At 49.9% G+C, this 18,033-nt stretch overlaps 1 protein-coding gene across 1 annotated transcript in view; it reads right to left on the bottom strand.

Annotated features, from left to right (window-relative positions):
* The window catches only part of PPARGC1B (PPARG coactivator 1 beta), a 104,637-nt gene that overhangs the window by 20,354 nt on the left and 66,250 nt on the right, over positions 1 to 18,033 (bottom strand). Inside the window, exon 2 of the mRNA XM_068534547.1 lies at positions 5,808 to 5,981. Within this exon, the coding sequence (XP_068390648.1) occupies positions 5,808 to 5,981 (174 nt within the window). The remainder of the gene's footprint in view (positions 1 to 5,807; positions 5,982 to 18,033) is intronic.

Raw genomic sequence — 18,033 nt, 5'->3', positions numbered from 1 at the left:
TGATGGTGATGTTGGTGGTGGTGGTGATAGTGGTGATGTTGTTGTTGTTGTTGGTGGTGGTGGTGGTGGTGGTGGGGATGATGGTGGTGGTGGTGGTAGTGATGATGGTGGTAGTGGTGGTGGTGATGATGGTGATGACGATGGTGGTGGTGGCTGTGGTGATGATGATGGTGGGGGGGGGGGATGATGGTGATGATGATAATGATGGCGGCAGTGGGCAATTCCTCCCCCGCCTCCCTTCTCCTACCACATATGTACTGAATGGCTACTCTGTGCCTGGTGTTGTCTGGGCACTGGTAACACAGCATCCCAAGACTGGTACAGCCCCTGTCCTCATGGAGTTTACCCTCCAGTGGAGAAAACAATTAAACAAGGAAACAAAATCAGATCATTTCAGAGAGTGAGAAAGCCTGGGAAAAAAACAAAAGGAAGCTGTGATGGAGAATAAGAAAGTGTTGAAGATTCATAGGCTATTTACAGTGGTCAAAGAAGGCTGCTCTGAGCAGCTAATACTGAAACTTAGGCTTGAAAGATGAGAAGGAACCAGCCAGGCAAAGAGCTGAGGAAAGAAGATTCCAGGCAGAGAGAAAACCTAGTGCCAAGGCCAGGGACAAAGAATTTGGCTGATGAGAGGAATAGAGAGGCTTTGTAAATACTGCCTCAGGTAAACCCCACAATAACCTCTGCGGGGAAGGATACTATTCCCATCACCATTTTGCATTTGAGGAAACTGAGGCTCATAGAGGTTGACCAACGTGTCCTGGGTACGTTGCATTCATTCACACAGCAAATCCAGGGCAGAGGCAGGGCTTACACGGAGCACAGCGCACACACATGAACCAAGAAGCTTCCTTCCCTGATGTCTCAGACGTAACACGAGGGTCAGCGTGCACACTCCCAGCCCACCGACAGATACCAGCCCACCAGCCCTGGGGCACAGAGATCACACTGCTATTAGGTGAGGCACCAAGCGCCTCGTTCAGTAAACCCTGGCTGCTGGGCCTGTTCTGGCAGGAGGCAATTCTGTCACATGATGCCTTCCCCAGCACTCTTTCCCATCCCAGGTCAGGATGTTTATCCTTTCTTCAGGAAGTTCGTTCGAAATACACATGTCGTGACGGCCTTTTGGCTGCACGAAATCTGCTCCAGGCCTTGCAGCCGGAGCAGCAGCTGAGTAATTTGAAGGGGGTACATGGGGAGAAGAGAAAAAATGTGTTTGTAATTTTGGAACAGAGCTAAGAATAATAGAAAAGGTCAAAAGGTTTTGGTTGAGCCTGACCCGGGCCCTGGGGATGGGAGTCCAAGGGCAGATCCAGGCCCAAGAACTCTGGTTCGGGAATGCAATCGGGCTCAAGTGGCAGCCCCTCATCCCCATCCTCAGGCCAGAACCCCAACCCTGTGTTCCCAGAGCAATCTGTCCAGCCTGATGGGGAGCTAAGATCTTGGGACCTGGGACTCAGGGACCACTCTTGGGGCTGACCGTGGCAGCAGCTCTGCCACTGACAGGGTGATCCTGGGCAAGTCATTTCCCTCTTCAAAGCCTTGCTGATTTCCGGTAAACGGGAAGACAGGATCCCTGGTTGGCTTCCCTCCAAAGGCTACTAGGAAGGCCAGTTTGGAGGCAGTGACACAAGCGCTCTGTGCAATGTTCCTGGGTCTAGCTCAGTGCCTGGGGCATGGGAGGCTCCAGGCAGATTTGCTGAATGGAAGAATGAGTGAACCGAACAATGAACTCTGACCACTGGGGAGAGACTGAGATTAGTGTCTCAAAAAACAGATTCTAGAGGGAAGTTATTCAGAAACGATGTCATCAGCACTGGATGGAATGAGGGTTCCCTCTTTCACAGGGAGAGAAGCATGGCCCAGAGATATTCTGAATTATCACAACTATCAGAGCTGGAAGGGCCTTCAGGGATCACGTAGTGACCAGGGATGTCAAACATGCAGCCTGCGTGCTACTGTCCCCATCCCTCCCCCCAACCCCGCCATGTCGCTAACCAATGTGGCTCTTGTTCCTTCCACCTTTCTGAACACAACCCTCCAGGCAACACCGCCGATACATCTCAGTTGGAACTCATGAGGAAGCCTATTTGCCATTCTTTTGGGGGTGGGGGGAATGAAGGTCCAGAAAAGAGACTTGCCAAGGTCACATAGCAAGTCAGGAAGGGCTGGGGAGGATGGTCAAGGACTTACTAGGTGCCAGGCATGGTGCTGAAAGGAATGCCAGATGGCAGAGACCCCAAGGAGCTCCAATAGGTTGAGTAAAAACAAAATGACTGACAGACAGAAGGTCTCCTCGCTCTCTCCTCAGCCCTCCCTGGGCTGCTCCAGCTCTGGAATAGCCAGGCAGGGTTGTGGGTCCTGACCCTGTCTGGGAAGAAAGTCCATTCCTGCCCTCGGCATCGTGCCATCAGCGTCCTAGGATAATACATCACAGGGAGCCATGCCGCCCCTCTCCTCTTCCCGGGCCCATTAGCTCAGCTCTCCCGACTCCGCTTAGAAACAAAGCGCAAATTAATGGAGAGTTAATCAGCTGAGGCAGGGATATTAATAGACTTGGCTCCACCCCCAACCTTCCTGAGCTCTCTTAGGCTGAAGAAAAAGGAACCTGCAAGAAACCTGAGGGAGAACGCTTCATTCTGAGTGCCTAGAGGAGCTTGAAGGAATGACACAGAACAGAATTTAGGCTATCAGGGCCAGAAGAACACTCAGAAATCGTCTGCCGTTCCAGGGCTCAACTGGGGTGCAGGAAACCCAGGAAATCAGTTTCCCTTCCTTTTTTCTGGGGGTGGGTCCACAGATGTCATCAGGGTCTAAGAGGACCCAGTGACTCTCTCCCTACAACAGATTAAGAACCACTGATCTGATCCATGCTCGTTCTTCACTTCTCACCTGGGGAAACTGAGGCCCAACAGTGAGGAGCTACTAGCCCAAGGCCACATGGCACACGGTGATAGAACCAGACACCAGCTTCCTCCAAAAATACTTACTAAGTTTAGCCTATTGTGACCCTGGCCCTAGGGACTCCGGGCACACAGAAACGGAAGGCGCTGTCCCTGCCCCCAAGCAGTTGTCAACTCTTGTAAGGGTAGCTGTTCTCCACTCTCTGTTTCCATAGTGATGGTACCACCTGACTTGTGAGAACACGGCTCTGACACAAGGCAGCATGGCTCTATGACTGCCACTGGTCAGCTAAGGACTCTGTCCCAGTTAGTGGCAGAGGGGGTATTAGAACCTCTGGCCCCTGTATCCCAGCTCAAGGACTCTGGAATGGGTCGTGTCTGGTCCTTGGAAGGAAGGAAACTATTACAATCAGTTTCTTCATTCAACACATATGATTGAGTCTTTTCGATGCGCAAGGGCCCCACAGAAAAACAAAACGCTGTTTGTCCTCAAGGAGCTCGAAGTCTGAAGGTCACAGGCATGCACGTACACAGGATGGGAGCCCAGAGAGGAAGTGACTGACCACCTGCCTTAGGAGGGGCTAACATGACAGCTGGGTGTCGAAGGATTTATTCATATGATAAATATTTTTTAAACCCCAAGAAAGTGCCGGGCTCCATGCAGAGCCCTGGGGATATAACAATGCACAACGCTGTATCAGCCCCCAAGCTCAGGGGGTTTATGATGGGGGAGGGGGGAGGGAGGAATCAGGCACTAATCACATAATCACTGCACAGAGGCGCACCGGTGTGTAATGGGTGGAGCAGAGGTGGAGTGCGGGCCATGAAGCGGAGAGGGGCTGTGTGGGCAGAGTTCTGCCTCAGTCCTAACCATCTGTGAAGATTCTCCTGCCTTCCTTGCTGTGCTAAGAGCCCAAGGGCCATACCAAGGCTGACTTGTGTCTGAGACCATTTCATGCACATAGTAGGACCTTGGCAGGAGCTTACTAGTGGGTCTGGCCAGTCTCTGAGTAGGTGAGGCCTGTACAGTTTAGGTGGGGATGGTCTCCCCGCAGCATCTAAACCCCTCTCTCTCATCAGCTCTCCATAACCTGAAAGCATTTCCTGGAAGTTGGCCCCCTCTGAGGGAGGGGGTAGCATAGCGTAGTTAACCCCATTGTTGTGAGAAAGAATGGAGGTCCCGGAAAAGAGCCAGAATTAGAGCCCAGCCCCCCTGATCCTCATAGGGTTGGCAAAGAGGTTATACAACAGCGAGGGGTTTGGGGTCCTGTGTTAGAGTCTACACTCTGACCCTTCCTAACCCTATGGCCTTGGGCAAGTTACTTAACCTCTCTGACCGTCACTTTCCTCACCTGTAAAATGGGTTACTGATAGTTTTTCTACCAACAGGTTAGAATAATCTTGGGAAAAATCCAACTCCTTAACATGGCCCGGAAGAGCCTGCATGATCTGGCCCCTCCTAGCCCACCTCCACCCCCCACCCCCAACTATTTCCTGGCACTTTCCCCTTAGCTACTGCTCCAGCCCTTCGGGTCCCAACACAGCAAGCTTTCCTGCTTCCTGGCTCTGTGATCATCACTCATCATGTGGGTCCTCCTCCTCCTCCTTCAGCTGAAGCAGCTCCTCCTTGGAAAGGCCTTTCCTGACCACCCAGCCTTTAGATGCTCTTCTCATCCCAGGTTTATTCTTACTGTGCCCATGTCACAAGTGACCACTGTTTGTTTATGTATTACCTGATCTAGGGTCAGTCTTCCCTCTAGACCATGAGAGTCCACTGTTGAACAGTGTCTGACACATACAGGGAGCTCCATAAACATTTCTAGAAGGAATGATACAATCTGTCAGGAGTACTATTTGAGATGATGTTCATGGCACACTGACTTGGCACATGGTATGTTATTATTATTGTTGTTGCTGTTGTTATTATTATTATTATATTGCCAGACATCATCATCATCATCATCATCCTGCCAGACAGACACAGGGAGCTATGGCTTCTTCCTCCAATCTTTATAGGGGAGCATATTTCAAGGAAAGAATAATGAGTCCAAATGTACCCATCACCCAGATTCAACGTGGGCAATCATATTTCACTTATTACCCTCCATGCCATGCACCCACACCCACAAACGCAAATGCATGTAGGGATTGCTTTATTCTGATGCAAATCCCAGACATCACATTACCCCATGTTCGAGGGCTTCTTAAAGGAAATGTGCCTCCAAAGCTGAGAACAGAGGCAGATGCATAGATATGCACTGCGGTTCTTGGCACTGCCTCTTTTTAAAGAACCTCTAGGCTCCAATTGAAAAATGGAGATAACCATACTCCTGTATGTGAGTTGTTAAGAAAATTAAGTGAGTTAATATACACAAACAGGGACAGTCCTGCCACAGAGAATGTGAGTCATTCCCATTATGGCGTCAGCATGGTTATAAAGCTCTGGCTCAGGAGGCAGGCAAACCGGGTTTAAATCTAGTTCAGCTACCGACCAGGTAAATCACCCTAGGCCCGTGACTAAACTTCTTCAAGCCTCAGTTTCCTCATCTGTAAAATGGGGGAATAATCTCACCTGCTTCACAGGGTGGGAATGAGAGTTCAGTGTGACCATACAGGGAAGGGAGGCCTTGGAACCCGCCCTGGCTCACAGAGGGACTCGGTTCTGACTGGGGGCATAGAGAGAGCAGCTCTTCCGAGCCCCCACTTCCCAGGGGCGATAACACAGCCTGGCAAGGGGGCAAGAGCTGCCCAAGATCAAGTGCAGACCCGGGACATGAGACAGGGTCCCAAGAGCTTTGGTGGATGAGGAGACTTCTTTGCATGAGCAAGTGTAGGAGAAGATGGCTCAGGGCAGAGCCAGGCTTTTAGGGGCAGAGAGAGGCAGCGAGGTTCCGGAGGGCATACCTGGAAGAGCTCCGGATCGTCAGGGCTGTACTGGCTGGGTTCAGTCTCGGAGTTCTCCGGGCGCCACTGCAGCTCCTCAAAGCAGGTGGCTGAGTCAAAGTCGCTGGCGTCCAGCTGGGAGAGGTCTAGCTCCGGAAAGTCAGCGCAGAGTTGCTCCTCCCCAGATCCCCCGCCCTGAGGAGACAGGAAGGAAGGAGGCGGGTCAGAGCTGACCTTGGTTAGACCCCAGCAGGGACCCTCTTACTCAGGATGCTGCCAGTCTGAACCTGTGGCTGCCTTTGTCCGAGGCCCGATTTTGCCAAGCGACCAAGAAATGTAAAGCCGCATCCTCTTGCAACTGTTGAACCTACCATGAGCTAAGTCAGGCCCTGGCAGTACAAATCCCCCTTCCTGCTGCTCCGTCCCCGCCTCCTCTGCACTCCTATACACCCCTCAAAGCCCTGCCCGCGTAGCACCTCTATTCTCTTACCAGAAATATTTTGTTGAAAACTTTATTACAACCTATAAATGGAGATCTATTCCTTTATACAACTGCTTCCACCTGAAAGGGGATTTCCGGAAGGCAACAAGCCCTCTATATGAATAATGAAACAACAAAAAGCAGTAATAACAAGAGATGACATCATTGAATGATTGCTGTGTTTTGGAAGAACACTCACCCATGTTCCCAGGAATATTTGTAATGTCTAAAGTGTGGAAGACCACCCATCAGTAGACAATAGGTAAGTAAAGCTATAATCACCCATATCATAGAACAGTGCTGTAGAAAAGAATGAGGCCGTTATGTATGTTCTCCATGGCATGTTAAATAAAATACTAAACTGCAGAATATCAGCAGGTAAAATATTACCCCACATGTGTAAAGAGAATGGGACAGACTCAAGCTACACATTTCTCACGATAATACGTATGAGAATACTGTGCCAGTACACAGGAAAAGGTCTAGAAGGCCATTAACCCACCTGCCAGTGGTGGGTTGGGTAGAAGGGAGTCATGGAGGACCTGGTAACAGTACCGACCGAACTGGTGCTTCTCAGAGGGTGGTCCCAGGACCGGCAGGGCCAGAACCACCTGGGAACCTATTAGAAATAATGCAGATTCTCAGGCCTAACCCCAGACCTGTGGACTCAGAAGGTAATCACCTTCTCACCCTGGTCTCCCAAGTTTAACAGTTACCAACAGAAGGGCTGCCTTGCAGATTCAGAAACAGCCTGAGTGGGGAGGCTAACACAGAAACAGGATACCACAGGCGCTGGGGTCTGGCAGACTTGAATCATAATCCCCATTCACCAGCTGTGATGCCTTAGGCAAGTCCCTTCACCTCTCTGAAGCTCAACTGTCTCATCTGTAAAATGGAACAACAACTGTCTCATACAGTTAATATTAAAGGAGGCAGTGCTGTAGCCTGGCTTGGTAAGTTGCTCAATAAATGGTAGTGAGCAGTAATGACAACAAATTTTTAAAAATAATAAGAACAACAGAGTTTCATGGCAGGCAGAGGAGGGTGGAACCTCTTTAGTGAACAGAGACAGGCTTGTGTGACACTTAAGAGAAATAGGTTTTATCCAGACCTTTTCCTTAATTGTTCCCACTTACTAGGCCTCATAAATTATGAATAAATGTATATTATTAGCTCAACTTGACACAGGAAAAAGGCTTTTATCCGAATTTGGGTCAAATGTCTTAATTGGCATTTTGCAAGAATCCTGCACACACGGGCAGCACCGGGGCTGGGTTCTCCCAAGCGGCCAGTCCCTGCTCTCAGGCCAGGCAGAACGGTGCCCAGAGAGTATGTCTCCAGGGACATCCCTGACCACGCCTGCCCTCCATCTGCCCGGTCTTTCTCCAATCCACTTGTGTTCAACATCCATGAATACTAAGTCCTGCGTCACTCCAGTGAGGATTCTCAGCCCCCTTCTGGGGCTGCCAATCTTCCCCTGCTCAGTTGGACTCTGGGGGTACAGTGGTCTTGCCTGTTCTAGACGGATGATTGGTTTGTTTCTAGTTTTTGGCTGTGATGAACAAGCCTACAATACTTGTGTACAAGTCTTTGTGTGGACCTATGTTTTTATTTCTCTTGGGTGAATCTCTAGGAGTGGAATTGCTGGGTCATATGGTAAGCGTATGTGTGACTTGATTAAAAACTACAAAATTGCTCTCCAAAGTGGTGGTGCCATTGCACACTCCCACCAGCCGTATGAGTTTCTATAGTTCCACGCCCTCAACAGAACTTGGTGTTGTTAGTATTTAAATTTGAGGCGTGCATGATAGCGGGGGCCTACAAGCATTTATTGAATGCTACTGTGAGCCAGGCACTGTGATGTATAAGACTCAGTTCTTTCCTTCATTTGTTGACATCTCAGTGGGGGAAGAAAACACATAAATATTTCATGACAGATTGTGCTAGTGCCACGAAAGAAACAAACCAGGTGCACTGATGGAGGACAAGAGAAGGAGGGGAATCTACTTAGACGGGGTGACAGAAGGCTTCCTGGAGGAGCTGACGTCTGGTTTGAGACCTGAAGGAGAAGCCAGGCAGTGGAAAATGTGGAGAAGAAGGTTCTAGGCAGAGAGGACCCAGCAAAGTCAAAGATCCAGATGGGGACCAAGCCTAGAGAATGGGGCACTGACCAAAGGCCAGTGAGGCTGCAGCTCAGCCCTAGAGTAGGGGGAGGGAGAGGATGCCTTCAGAGAGGCAGGTGGAGGCCGGGCCAGGTAGGGATTGAAGGGATTTGGGTTTTACACCAAGTGTGATGGGGGTGGGAAGCAGGCAGATGGGTTAGGCCGGTGTAGCATCCAGGAGAGGAGCAGGTGGTGGGGCTGGGAGGACAGCACCGAGGGCCTGTGGAGCAGGAGGGAAGGCCAAAAGTAGACAGACAAGGATGCTAGGCAGCTAGGGCCTCCCTGGCCAGCAAAGCCCCAGCTATAAGCTCTCTGGGGAGCTCTTTCTATATGTTCTAGAACCAGCCCGTGCTAGTAACTCAGAGCAGCCACCTCTACAGGACTTGCTTTTTGAGTCTTAGAAACAGCTTTTAAATCAGAGTTCCAGAATCCCAGACCAGCCAGGAACCAGCAGCCCTGAGAGGTTGTCCATGCAAGTCTTTGTGGACAGTTCGGGAGACCGAGGCGCCTTCAAGAACTAGTTATGGATATGTGTGCACAGTGCATGTGCGTGCAAGGAATTTAGACTTAACTTCTAGCCCTTCACAGACACAGCTAAGAACTCCTGACCTGGTTGGTCTACCTCCTTCACTTTGCACCTATGGAAACTGAGGCCCAAGGAGGATAATGGATTTGCTCAGGGTTATCCAATGAGTGTCCTTCCCATGAAAGCCATGCCCCCTCCTTTACAAAATGCCCATCAAGTAGCCATGACTACTGCACTTATTGATTACCCAGAGCAGCTTGACATACTCAAAGTGTACCCAGGGCATAAAAATAAAGAAACCTCAGCTTCAAGGCCTTGTCAATTAGGGATGAGGCCACTCTCCAGCTAAAAACCATTAAGCATTGCATTAATAGTGATTTCTCTGGCCCTCTCCATATTTAGAGAGGCTTTTGAAGGGGTGCCTCGGGTGACCCAGCTCTCTTTGAAAGGTCTGACTTGAGGCCTTCCTGTTCTGTACTGGGCAGCCCCAGCAGGACCCACCCATGGAATGGGAGGTGGGGGGGTCACAGCACAGGCTAAGCCACTGCTATTACTGAGCACTTTCTATATGCCAAGGGCCACACTAAGTGTCTTATATACATCCTCTCAGCAGATTCTTATAACGACGCTACAGGGCAGGGGTCACTGTCCCCATGTTACTAATCAGGAAACTCAGAGATCCAGTCACTTGTATTAGTTTGCCAGGGCTGTCGTAAAAAAGCACCACAGACTGTGTGGCTTAAACAACAGAAATATTTTTCCTCCCAGTTCTGGAGGCTAGAAGTCTGAGATCAAGATGCTGGCAGGGTTGGCTCCTTCTCAGGCCTCTCTGGTTGGCTAGTGGATGGCAGCTTGTCCCTGTGTCTCTTCCCATTGCCTTCCCTCTACGTGTGCCTGTCTCTATCCAAATTTCCCCTTAGATTAGGCCCACCCTAACGACCTCATTTTAACTTGATTGCCTCTGTAAAGACCCTATCTCCAAATAAGGTCGCATTCTGAGGTACTGGGGCTTAGGACGCCAAGATACCTTTGTATGGAGGACACAGTTCAACCCATAGCACCCAGGGTCCCAGAAAGGTAAAGCTGAGATTCAAACCCCAGGTCTCCTGGCTCCCTAACAAAGCCTGTGCCATTGCCCGACATCCTGCGTCTGAACGTGAGAAGGAACGTTTAAGACCATTTATTCCCATTTATGGATGGGGAGACGGAGCTTTGGGAAAAGTCTGAGAAAGACCCAAGTCACAGGGCTAGTTTGTAGCTGAGCAGGGACAGGCCTGGGGCCACATGTGCTGCATTGTGCACCAGCCCCGCATGCACAGCCCCCTGTGGTCCCCACCACCAGTCTGCTCACGCCCCTGACATGCTCGGGACACCCCCCTCTGGTTGCTGAACCTTCTGTATCCATTCCTCCAGGGACACCACGCTGCTGATCTGAACGGGCTGTAGCTGCCCCAAGCCAGGGAGATAAATGCCCCGGCAGTGGATTAATGGCACTTCATCCAGATTCTAAGTTGCTTCACTGGAAGCTTGGGTATCTTGTCGCAAATCGATTCCCTGTTTAAGAAAGAATGCATCTTCAGGAAAAATTGGTGGCTCCGCTTTACTGACTACAATCAGCAAATCACCTAGCTTAGTGCCTGGCCCAGAGTACATTCTCAGAATTACTGAGTGGAAGGAAGCAGGAGAGGGGGAGGGGTGGCTGCACTAACAGAACTTGGGTTCTGGGCCTGCCTGCACTCACTCTGCATCCTTCAGTGGGTCACCTCCTCTCTCGGGTTCTCACTGCCCCCTCTGGAAAACAGACCATCAGACACAAAGACCCTATGGACCCCTCTTGCTCAAGCATTTGCAAGTACAATTCCGCACTGCACTTATCCAGTTTCTGTGATCCACATAGGCTTGGGGTAAGTATTTAGGTAGAATAAGTAAATGAATTTACAGAGGCAGAGACAAAGACGCAGAGAGAAGGTCTGTATTGAAATGGAAGGAGGCCTAGAGAAGAAGGACAAAGGGCTAGGGCTGGCTTGGCTACTAACACTAATCCTTTGTGGTCAGGAACCTAACTTTTGCCGCCTGAGTTTCTACTGACAAAATGGGGATAATAAAAAAGAATCCTATCTCACGGTGTTCTTAGAAAGATAAAACATCACAGGTCAGGAGCCTGGCACGTGTCAGACACCCCGTGAATGGTGGTCACAGATGCAGCATTTATAGTTGACATTCAAGTGATGTTCACAGCTATGGTCTCATTGGTACCTTCCCAAGATGCAGGAAGTAGGCAGTGGTCAATGTCCCCACTTGACTGATGGGAAAGCAGGACATCTCAGAGGGTCAGTGCTTCATGAACTTGTCCTCTGACCCCTCTGCTCGGTCCTAAACCCTCTGATGCCCTCAATCCTATGTTCCTTCAACCTCCACCAGCCCCCATTCCAGTGTTACCATCGCTTGTGGTTTCTCTTGGCGGATGATCTTGCCCTAACAGCCAGACCACGCTGGCTCTCTCCGGGCCTGCCCTGGAGGGTGGGAGCAGGGCTCCCACCCAGGCCTCACACAATTCTTTACTGCCATCTTGGATGCCCTAAGTACTGCCCTACAAAGCGTCCTTCACTGACAAGAAGTTGTATTTGATGGTCTGGGGCAAGTTTTCCCTTTAAATTACTGTTAAGAATGCCCAGACTGGCCTGGGCATGAGATCTGATAGAGTGGTAGGTACCTGGCACTCGGCTCACCGTTCCTACCTCCCTAACTTGGCAGATACCAGTAACCAAACACGGCTATACCTCCCACTGAGCCCCGAGCCTTCACAACCCGGAGCCTTACCAGCCACTGCTGATTCATTAGACCCAGCCTGCTCTAGACCTATGACCCTGTACCTCTACTCGCCTTCTAGGAAGGAAGTGAAGTAAGTATTCATGATGTCCCCACAAAGCCATTTCATACACAGATGTTTTCCTTTTTCTCCTCCTATGTCTGTTATTTGGCTGGCCTCCCACCCATTCCCCTTCCTAATGGTGGCAGCCCACTGATCTCCTTGGGGAAGTCATCCCTCCCCCGAACCCAGGCAGTCCAGGTAAGCACAGTCTGGCCAATTAAAGGGTTTCATCCAGTGACCACAGCAACTGGTTCACAGGGGTGGGTCAGAGTAAACACCAGGAATGTGCTGGAGCGTGTGGACAAGGGTGCTCAGCTGGTTGAATTTAATTCTGGAGACGCTGAGAGCCATCTTTGCTTCCACCTGGGAAGAGCCTGCCCGAGAATGAAGCCAGCACAGGGAATGCAGAGTCAAGAAGCAAAGAGAGATGTATTCCCGATAAAAATAATTTAAACACTTGGATACAGCTGTGCCTGAAGCCAGTCTATTCCCTGTACTCCACAATTATGTGAGTGAATAAGGTCCCTTTCCAGATTATGTGCCAGCTGGAGTTTGTCACCTATCAATGAAAAAGTTATGACTGATTCATCTCTCTTACATCCAAAAAAAACAAAAAACAAAAAACCTAAGCTTCCCACTGTCTTCCAAATTAGTACAAAACTCCTGAAGATGCTTCCAGGAGAACAGTAGGAAGACTAATTGATTTTTAGACCTCAAAGAAATACTACAGCATCCTCATAAGACTCAGGAGTCACAGACACAAAATTAAGCTCCAGGAAGAATAAGTAGAAAACACAGGGGCTCTGAGCTCAGCCTAAAAGAACAAAACACCCTGAGCTTAAAGATAAATCAGACCATTGAAAGGATCTCCCGCCAAAACACTCAAGGCTAAGTGTCTCAAAACATCATGGAGGCCCTTTCCACGCAGGTGCATCTGGCCCCAGGTCTGCCGAGCACAAACTCAGTGATGCTCAGTGCTTTTCAGCGGGGCCCCAAGCCCCAGCTACGCAGCTACCTGCTCAGGGCTTAGCGTAAGGTGATCTGACAGAAGGTCACCAGGCCTGGCAAGAGTGGGTCCTCCAGCCCAGAGAGCAAAATGGGTCCAGTGCTCAGAACTGGGCTACAAGGCCAGGCGGGAGGATGACCAGTTACCAGTGACCTTGGGAAGGCAGCTCTGCTTGGTAGGCGAGGCAATAGGATGGAGGAAGTGGGGTCCCTGATATTTCTAAGTGCCAATCGGCCCTGGGATATCCACCTCAGGATGTGAGGGAGGACTCAACGTGGAGCTTGTCAAAGTCTTCATCATTTTGGGCAGTTTTCTGTTACTTGCCACCAAACCTAATCCTAACCAGGCCCTCTCAGGCCTTTGGTACAAGAGACACTCCCCTAAGCAACCGCCCAGGTTAACCAACACCCTTCATCCCCTCCTGTAACAACACACATTACTAAGGCCCAAGGCGCCCCAGAGTCTCAGAGACAACCCTCCAGGTCGTGCACACATCTGTCTCCAGCAGCTGGGTTGTTTGTTCAATGTCAGTGTGTTTCTTCCCAAACCCATTTGTTACTATAATTACAAAGTTGTTTTGTTTTCTTTTTTGCGGGGGGGGGGGGGGGGGGGGGGGCTCACGCCGCCTGCAGCATCCTAGTTCCCCAACCAGAGATCGAACCCATGCCCCCTGCAGTGGAAGTGCGGAGTCCTAACCACTGGACCACCAGGGAATTCCAATAATTACAAACTTTAATGAAATCGTTCATCAACAGAAAATATGAGTATAAAAGAAGAGAATGCGATGGAAACTAAGTTGAAGGCTGTGGAAGGACTCAATAAAGTTGAGCTGTTTTTAAAAAAAAAACATACAAAAACCCTGCTGTCAAATTATGTGTGGGTGAGCTAACAGTGAAAGATTAGGGAGGCACTGGCAAGAATCTGAAGGATTCTGCGCTTAGATTGCTTGACGAGAGTCTAAATTCTTAATCCAATTGAGTGAATCCCCAGTCTGGAAATAGGAGCCCTGGCGGCGTGGGTGTGGACCAGGCAGGAGAGAGAGCTTGGGATTTCAGCGTCGGCAGCACAAGCAGTCCTAGAGCAAAAGACTGGCAATAATGAATGTGCATGCCATATGGCTTCATTAAACAACAACGTTAGGTATTATGTTTTATGATTTCTTACTCTCACTGACTTTTTCCAAGGAATTCCCCTCTCCAGCCCTCCACCCACCCCACCAACCCCCAGCTGTAGTTCCTGCTCTTCATCGGATAAGGTGGCTATTGGACATGGATTGCAGCCTGCATTGTATAGGAAATAAATCCTTACAATGGACTCCCAGAACACAGAACTGGGGCTTTTGGCACTGGAAGAGCCTGTGGAAATACTTCTAGAGATGACTTTCTTATTTTGCAGATAAGGACACTGAGGCAGACAGTCTCCTGGGACAGGTGTTATCTTGGGCATCTCCTTTCCTCCTCTCTGTTGCCTGCAAGCAGCCCCTTATCCAACAGAGATCCCTAAGGTCTCTCAGAGCTGTGCCTGGGCCAGGGTACCTGGGATGGAGCAGCTCCTGGCTGTCTTGGCAGGTTGTGGGCACCGAGGTCTCAGAGGGCGCCATTGGCGCCCCACACCCCTGCACCCCACTGTGGCTGCACAGATCCTGGCACCTGTCAGCCAACACAGGCTGCCCCTGGCCCGGGAAGGTGGTGCTTTTGTTTACTTTAAAACAGTAAAATGGTGAAGTATATTCTGTGACACGAGTGAGCGAGAGTGAGTGAAGGTGTTTCAGGGGCAGCGTCGTCCGCATACTGTGTTCGCCTACAATTGCTGTCAATTTTATGCACTTGAATTCAAGGGCCTCTTCAATTCACCGGAGAGCGGCAGGAAAAGCGCTTTGTGAACTGCGAAGCGTGTGCAGGTATCCACCTGCTGTTAAGACTGGTTAACAGTCCCTTTCCATCTCCAGGGACCAGCCTCCCTCATGGAACTGCTGTGTGGCTTGAGTTTCCACCCTGGGGCCCCTATGCTGGCAGCTCCCTCGGCCTGGGATGCCTCCTCTCTCCTTCTTCTGAGCATGGCTGGTCCTTTCTTATCAGCCCCATCCCAGATTAAATGTCCCTCTGAGATGAGCCTTGCTGATCACTGTATCCTAAAGTGGCTGCCCATCTCGCTCCCATCACCTGCTCTAAGTCCCTCAATTAGCACGTTTCACTCTCTGGTATCCCCTCCCCCCTTTGCCGGTATTTTTTTTTTTAATTGTGGTGAAATACACATAATATAAAATTTTCCATTTTAACCATTTTTAACTAGGCAATTCAGTGGCAGTAAGTATATTCACATTGTTGTGCAACCATCACCAGCGTCCCTCCCTCTTCAGAACTCTTCCCCCTTTTTCATTTATCTACTTGTGTACTGTCACCTCCCCCGGCTATGAGTTCCATGCGGGCAGAGGCGGTGTCTGTCTTGTTCCCCAGAGGCTGTATCTGTCTTGTTCCCTGCTGTTTCCCCAGCGCCTAGCACAATGCCCAGCATATAGTAGCTGCTCAATAAACAAAATGAGATCCATGTGGAAGTGCCCTGTATACTGTAAAAGGTGGTACACAAGAGCAAGAGACTGCAACATGGACATTTTTTCCGTACAGTCCCAAGACGAGGCCAAATTGCCGGGCAGCCTCAGTTATTCGACAATGATTGTGAGTTTTGTCCAACTCTGTGGGGGCAAAAGCATCGAGAGCTCCTTTTCTTTCCTGGTTCCAGGCCCCTCTGAGAGGCCAAGAATGAAGATATATGATCACACAAACCACCTGACATTGACACCATTTCAACACATCAGCCCTACCCAGAGCAACATTTTATTAGTCGCTGAAGGGCAGGCACAAAAATAGACTGCAGGGATCAAATGCCACCCTCTGCAGTGGTTGAAAGGCCCTGGCATATGACGACTTGAGGCCTGGGGACCCGGGGAGGGGGTCCTCTGTCACAGGAGTGCACAGACATTGGAAGCTAGAATCAGGGCTGGGATTAGGCTGAGGTGAGGGCACCAGCCTTGGGCACCAAAAAATTCAGCAATCAAGACAGATCATATTTAATGCAATATTGTGAAAACAATCAAAATTAATGCCCCCTAAAAATCCATGATGAGCAACATATCAAAATTCTAAATAAAGACAAGGTCAGTGGTACTGATTTTTCCTTTTGCTTCAGGTGACTATTTGGCTCTGCAGGGCATTCTTCCCTCCTTTATTTAAAGATGGGGTGTGTTCAAAATGGATATTTTGGCATTGACTATTAACATATTAACTAACACTAACTATTGCAACACATGTAAATGTTGCATTAAAATATGATTTATCTTGATGACTGAGCTTTTTGGCATCTCCTTAAATTTTTGTGTCTGAACCGAATGTCTCCTTTGCCTCACCCTAATCCCCACCTGGGTGGAATGAGGGTGAAAGAGTTACTGTATGCTCAGGTGACTGAAATGAGATCAGATCCTGTCCTACACCCCTTCTCCCTGGGGCCTCAGTTTCCATATCTCTACAATGGAGCCCACGACCCTAGGGTAGCTGTGGAACTGTCCCAGTCTTGTCCAATGAGGCATTTGGGATGGGAAAGTAGGAAAACTCTAAAGTGCTGGCTGCGTGTGAGGAAGTGTTATTACATTTTTATCAAAGGTAGTAAATGGTCCATCACAATGGTGAGCAGCATTCAGCTTTGAGATGAGTTGCAACACACTTGCCTGATTTATAATGAAAGGAGTGAAGTTTGCTAAATGAATAGGTTTTACTTAAGAAAAGAGATTAGAGCTGATTCACGCTTCTCTCAGCAAGCAGGATCTCCCCTCCCATTCCAATGCCTTTACTGTACAGGAAGGAAGGCAGAGGGCTACAGCTAGCCCTGGGAAAGCACCCATTTCACGCAGCTGAATGGGGCGACCCCCAACTCCCTAATCATGCTGCGGGATCATAACCTAACAGGTGCTCTCCTTTCCCCGTCATATTTTGCGGGGTTCCCTCAAAATCAGAATATGCTCAAGGGCAGGGCAAGAGGGACTGGCATGTGTCAGCCATCCTCAGGTGTGAGATGCATGAAGAAATGCCTGGGAATGGATAGTGGTGAGGTTTGTACAAAATCATGAATGTACTTAATGCCACTAAATTGTACACTTTAAAATGGCCAATTTTATGTTATGCATATTTTACCACAAAAAAATAAAAATAAATTTTAAAAGTCCCGGAGTCCTAAAATAAAGTGCCCGGCACACTCTTTCTGGAGGTGTTCTCTGGGGTCCTACAGTGTCCATGTTCTTTGGTTCTATTTATGTGTCTCTTGCCGTGGCTGGCAGGAGACACGGAGGGAGCTGGGCCAAGGCTCAGCTAAGAAGCCCTTTTGCCTGTTAACACTGTTATAAATAACGCAGAAAGAGGCAGAAAGAGGGTCCTGGCAGGAGAGTGAAGGTCAGGCAGCCCCTTCATGGCATTTGAGGAAATGTCACGCCCATCGGGCCAGCAAGGTGCCGGCTCACATCTCCAGCCCCACGCTGCCCGCGGCGGACGGCAGCCGTGCCGGGGAGCCCGTGGAGAATCACTCCCGCTCAGGAAGGGCAGCCCCAAGGTGGCCGGCTCCCGGGGGTTCGAGCAGAGAGGGGACCACGGGGTGGATGGAGGAGCAGAGGAGTAGCTGAGAATCCCCCAGCCCAGTGGGCAGGGGCTAAAGTCAGCTTCCCAAGAACCCAGGCCAGGGCTCAGCCACCAGCACACCAGCCTCGGCTTGTCAGCCGGTACACACAACCCGCCGAGGGAGAGATGACTCAGCAACGCTCAACCCACAACTGCCCCCGCTGGGGCCGCTGCACAGCGTGGGAGCCAGGAGGGGCCTCACGGCCCATCTGGTCCTGTGGTTCCCACGCTGGGCTCCCTGGGGAACCCCCTGCACGCTCTCCACCCCCGCAGCCCGCCAGCACCCTGGGCTTTGAAGTGGGAGGGGTTATGAGGGAGTTCATTAATTAGGTTTTCCATTTTTATTAACTAAAAACCATACAGTGGCAACCCATCCTACTCCTATTTAACCTGAGTGAATTCAACATTATGAGCCTGGCAAAAACCAAATTTCTGTTTCTTTCTTACATGTTAGAAATACGATGACATTCTATTTTGCACAGAATTTTATTTTTTCCCATACCCACACACTCTTACCTACTGTTCATACACGCTATTTC

This window comes from Eschrichtius robustus, chromosome 2, assembly GCF_028021215.1.
Source record: "Eschrichtius robustus isolate mEscRob2 chromosome 2, mEscRob2.pri, whole genome shotgun sequence".
In the NCBI taxonomy this organism is placed as follows: domain Eukaryota; kingdom Metazoa; phylum Chordata; class Mammalia; order Artiodactyla; family Eschrichtiidae; genus Eschrichtius; species Eschrichtius robustus.
The sequence above is the reverse complement of the archived record's forward strand: the minus strand, read 5'-3'. Positions and strand labels throughout refer to the sequence as shown.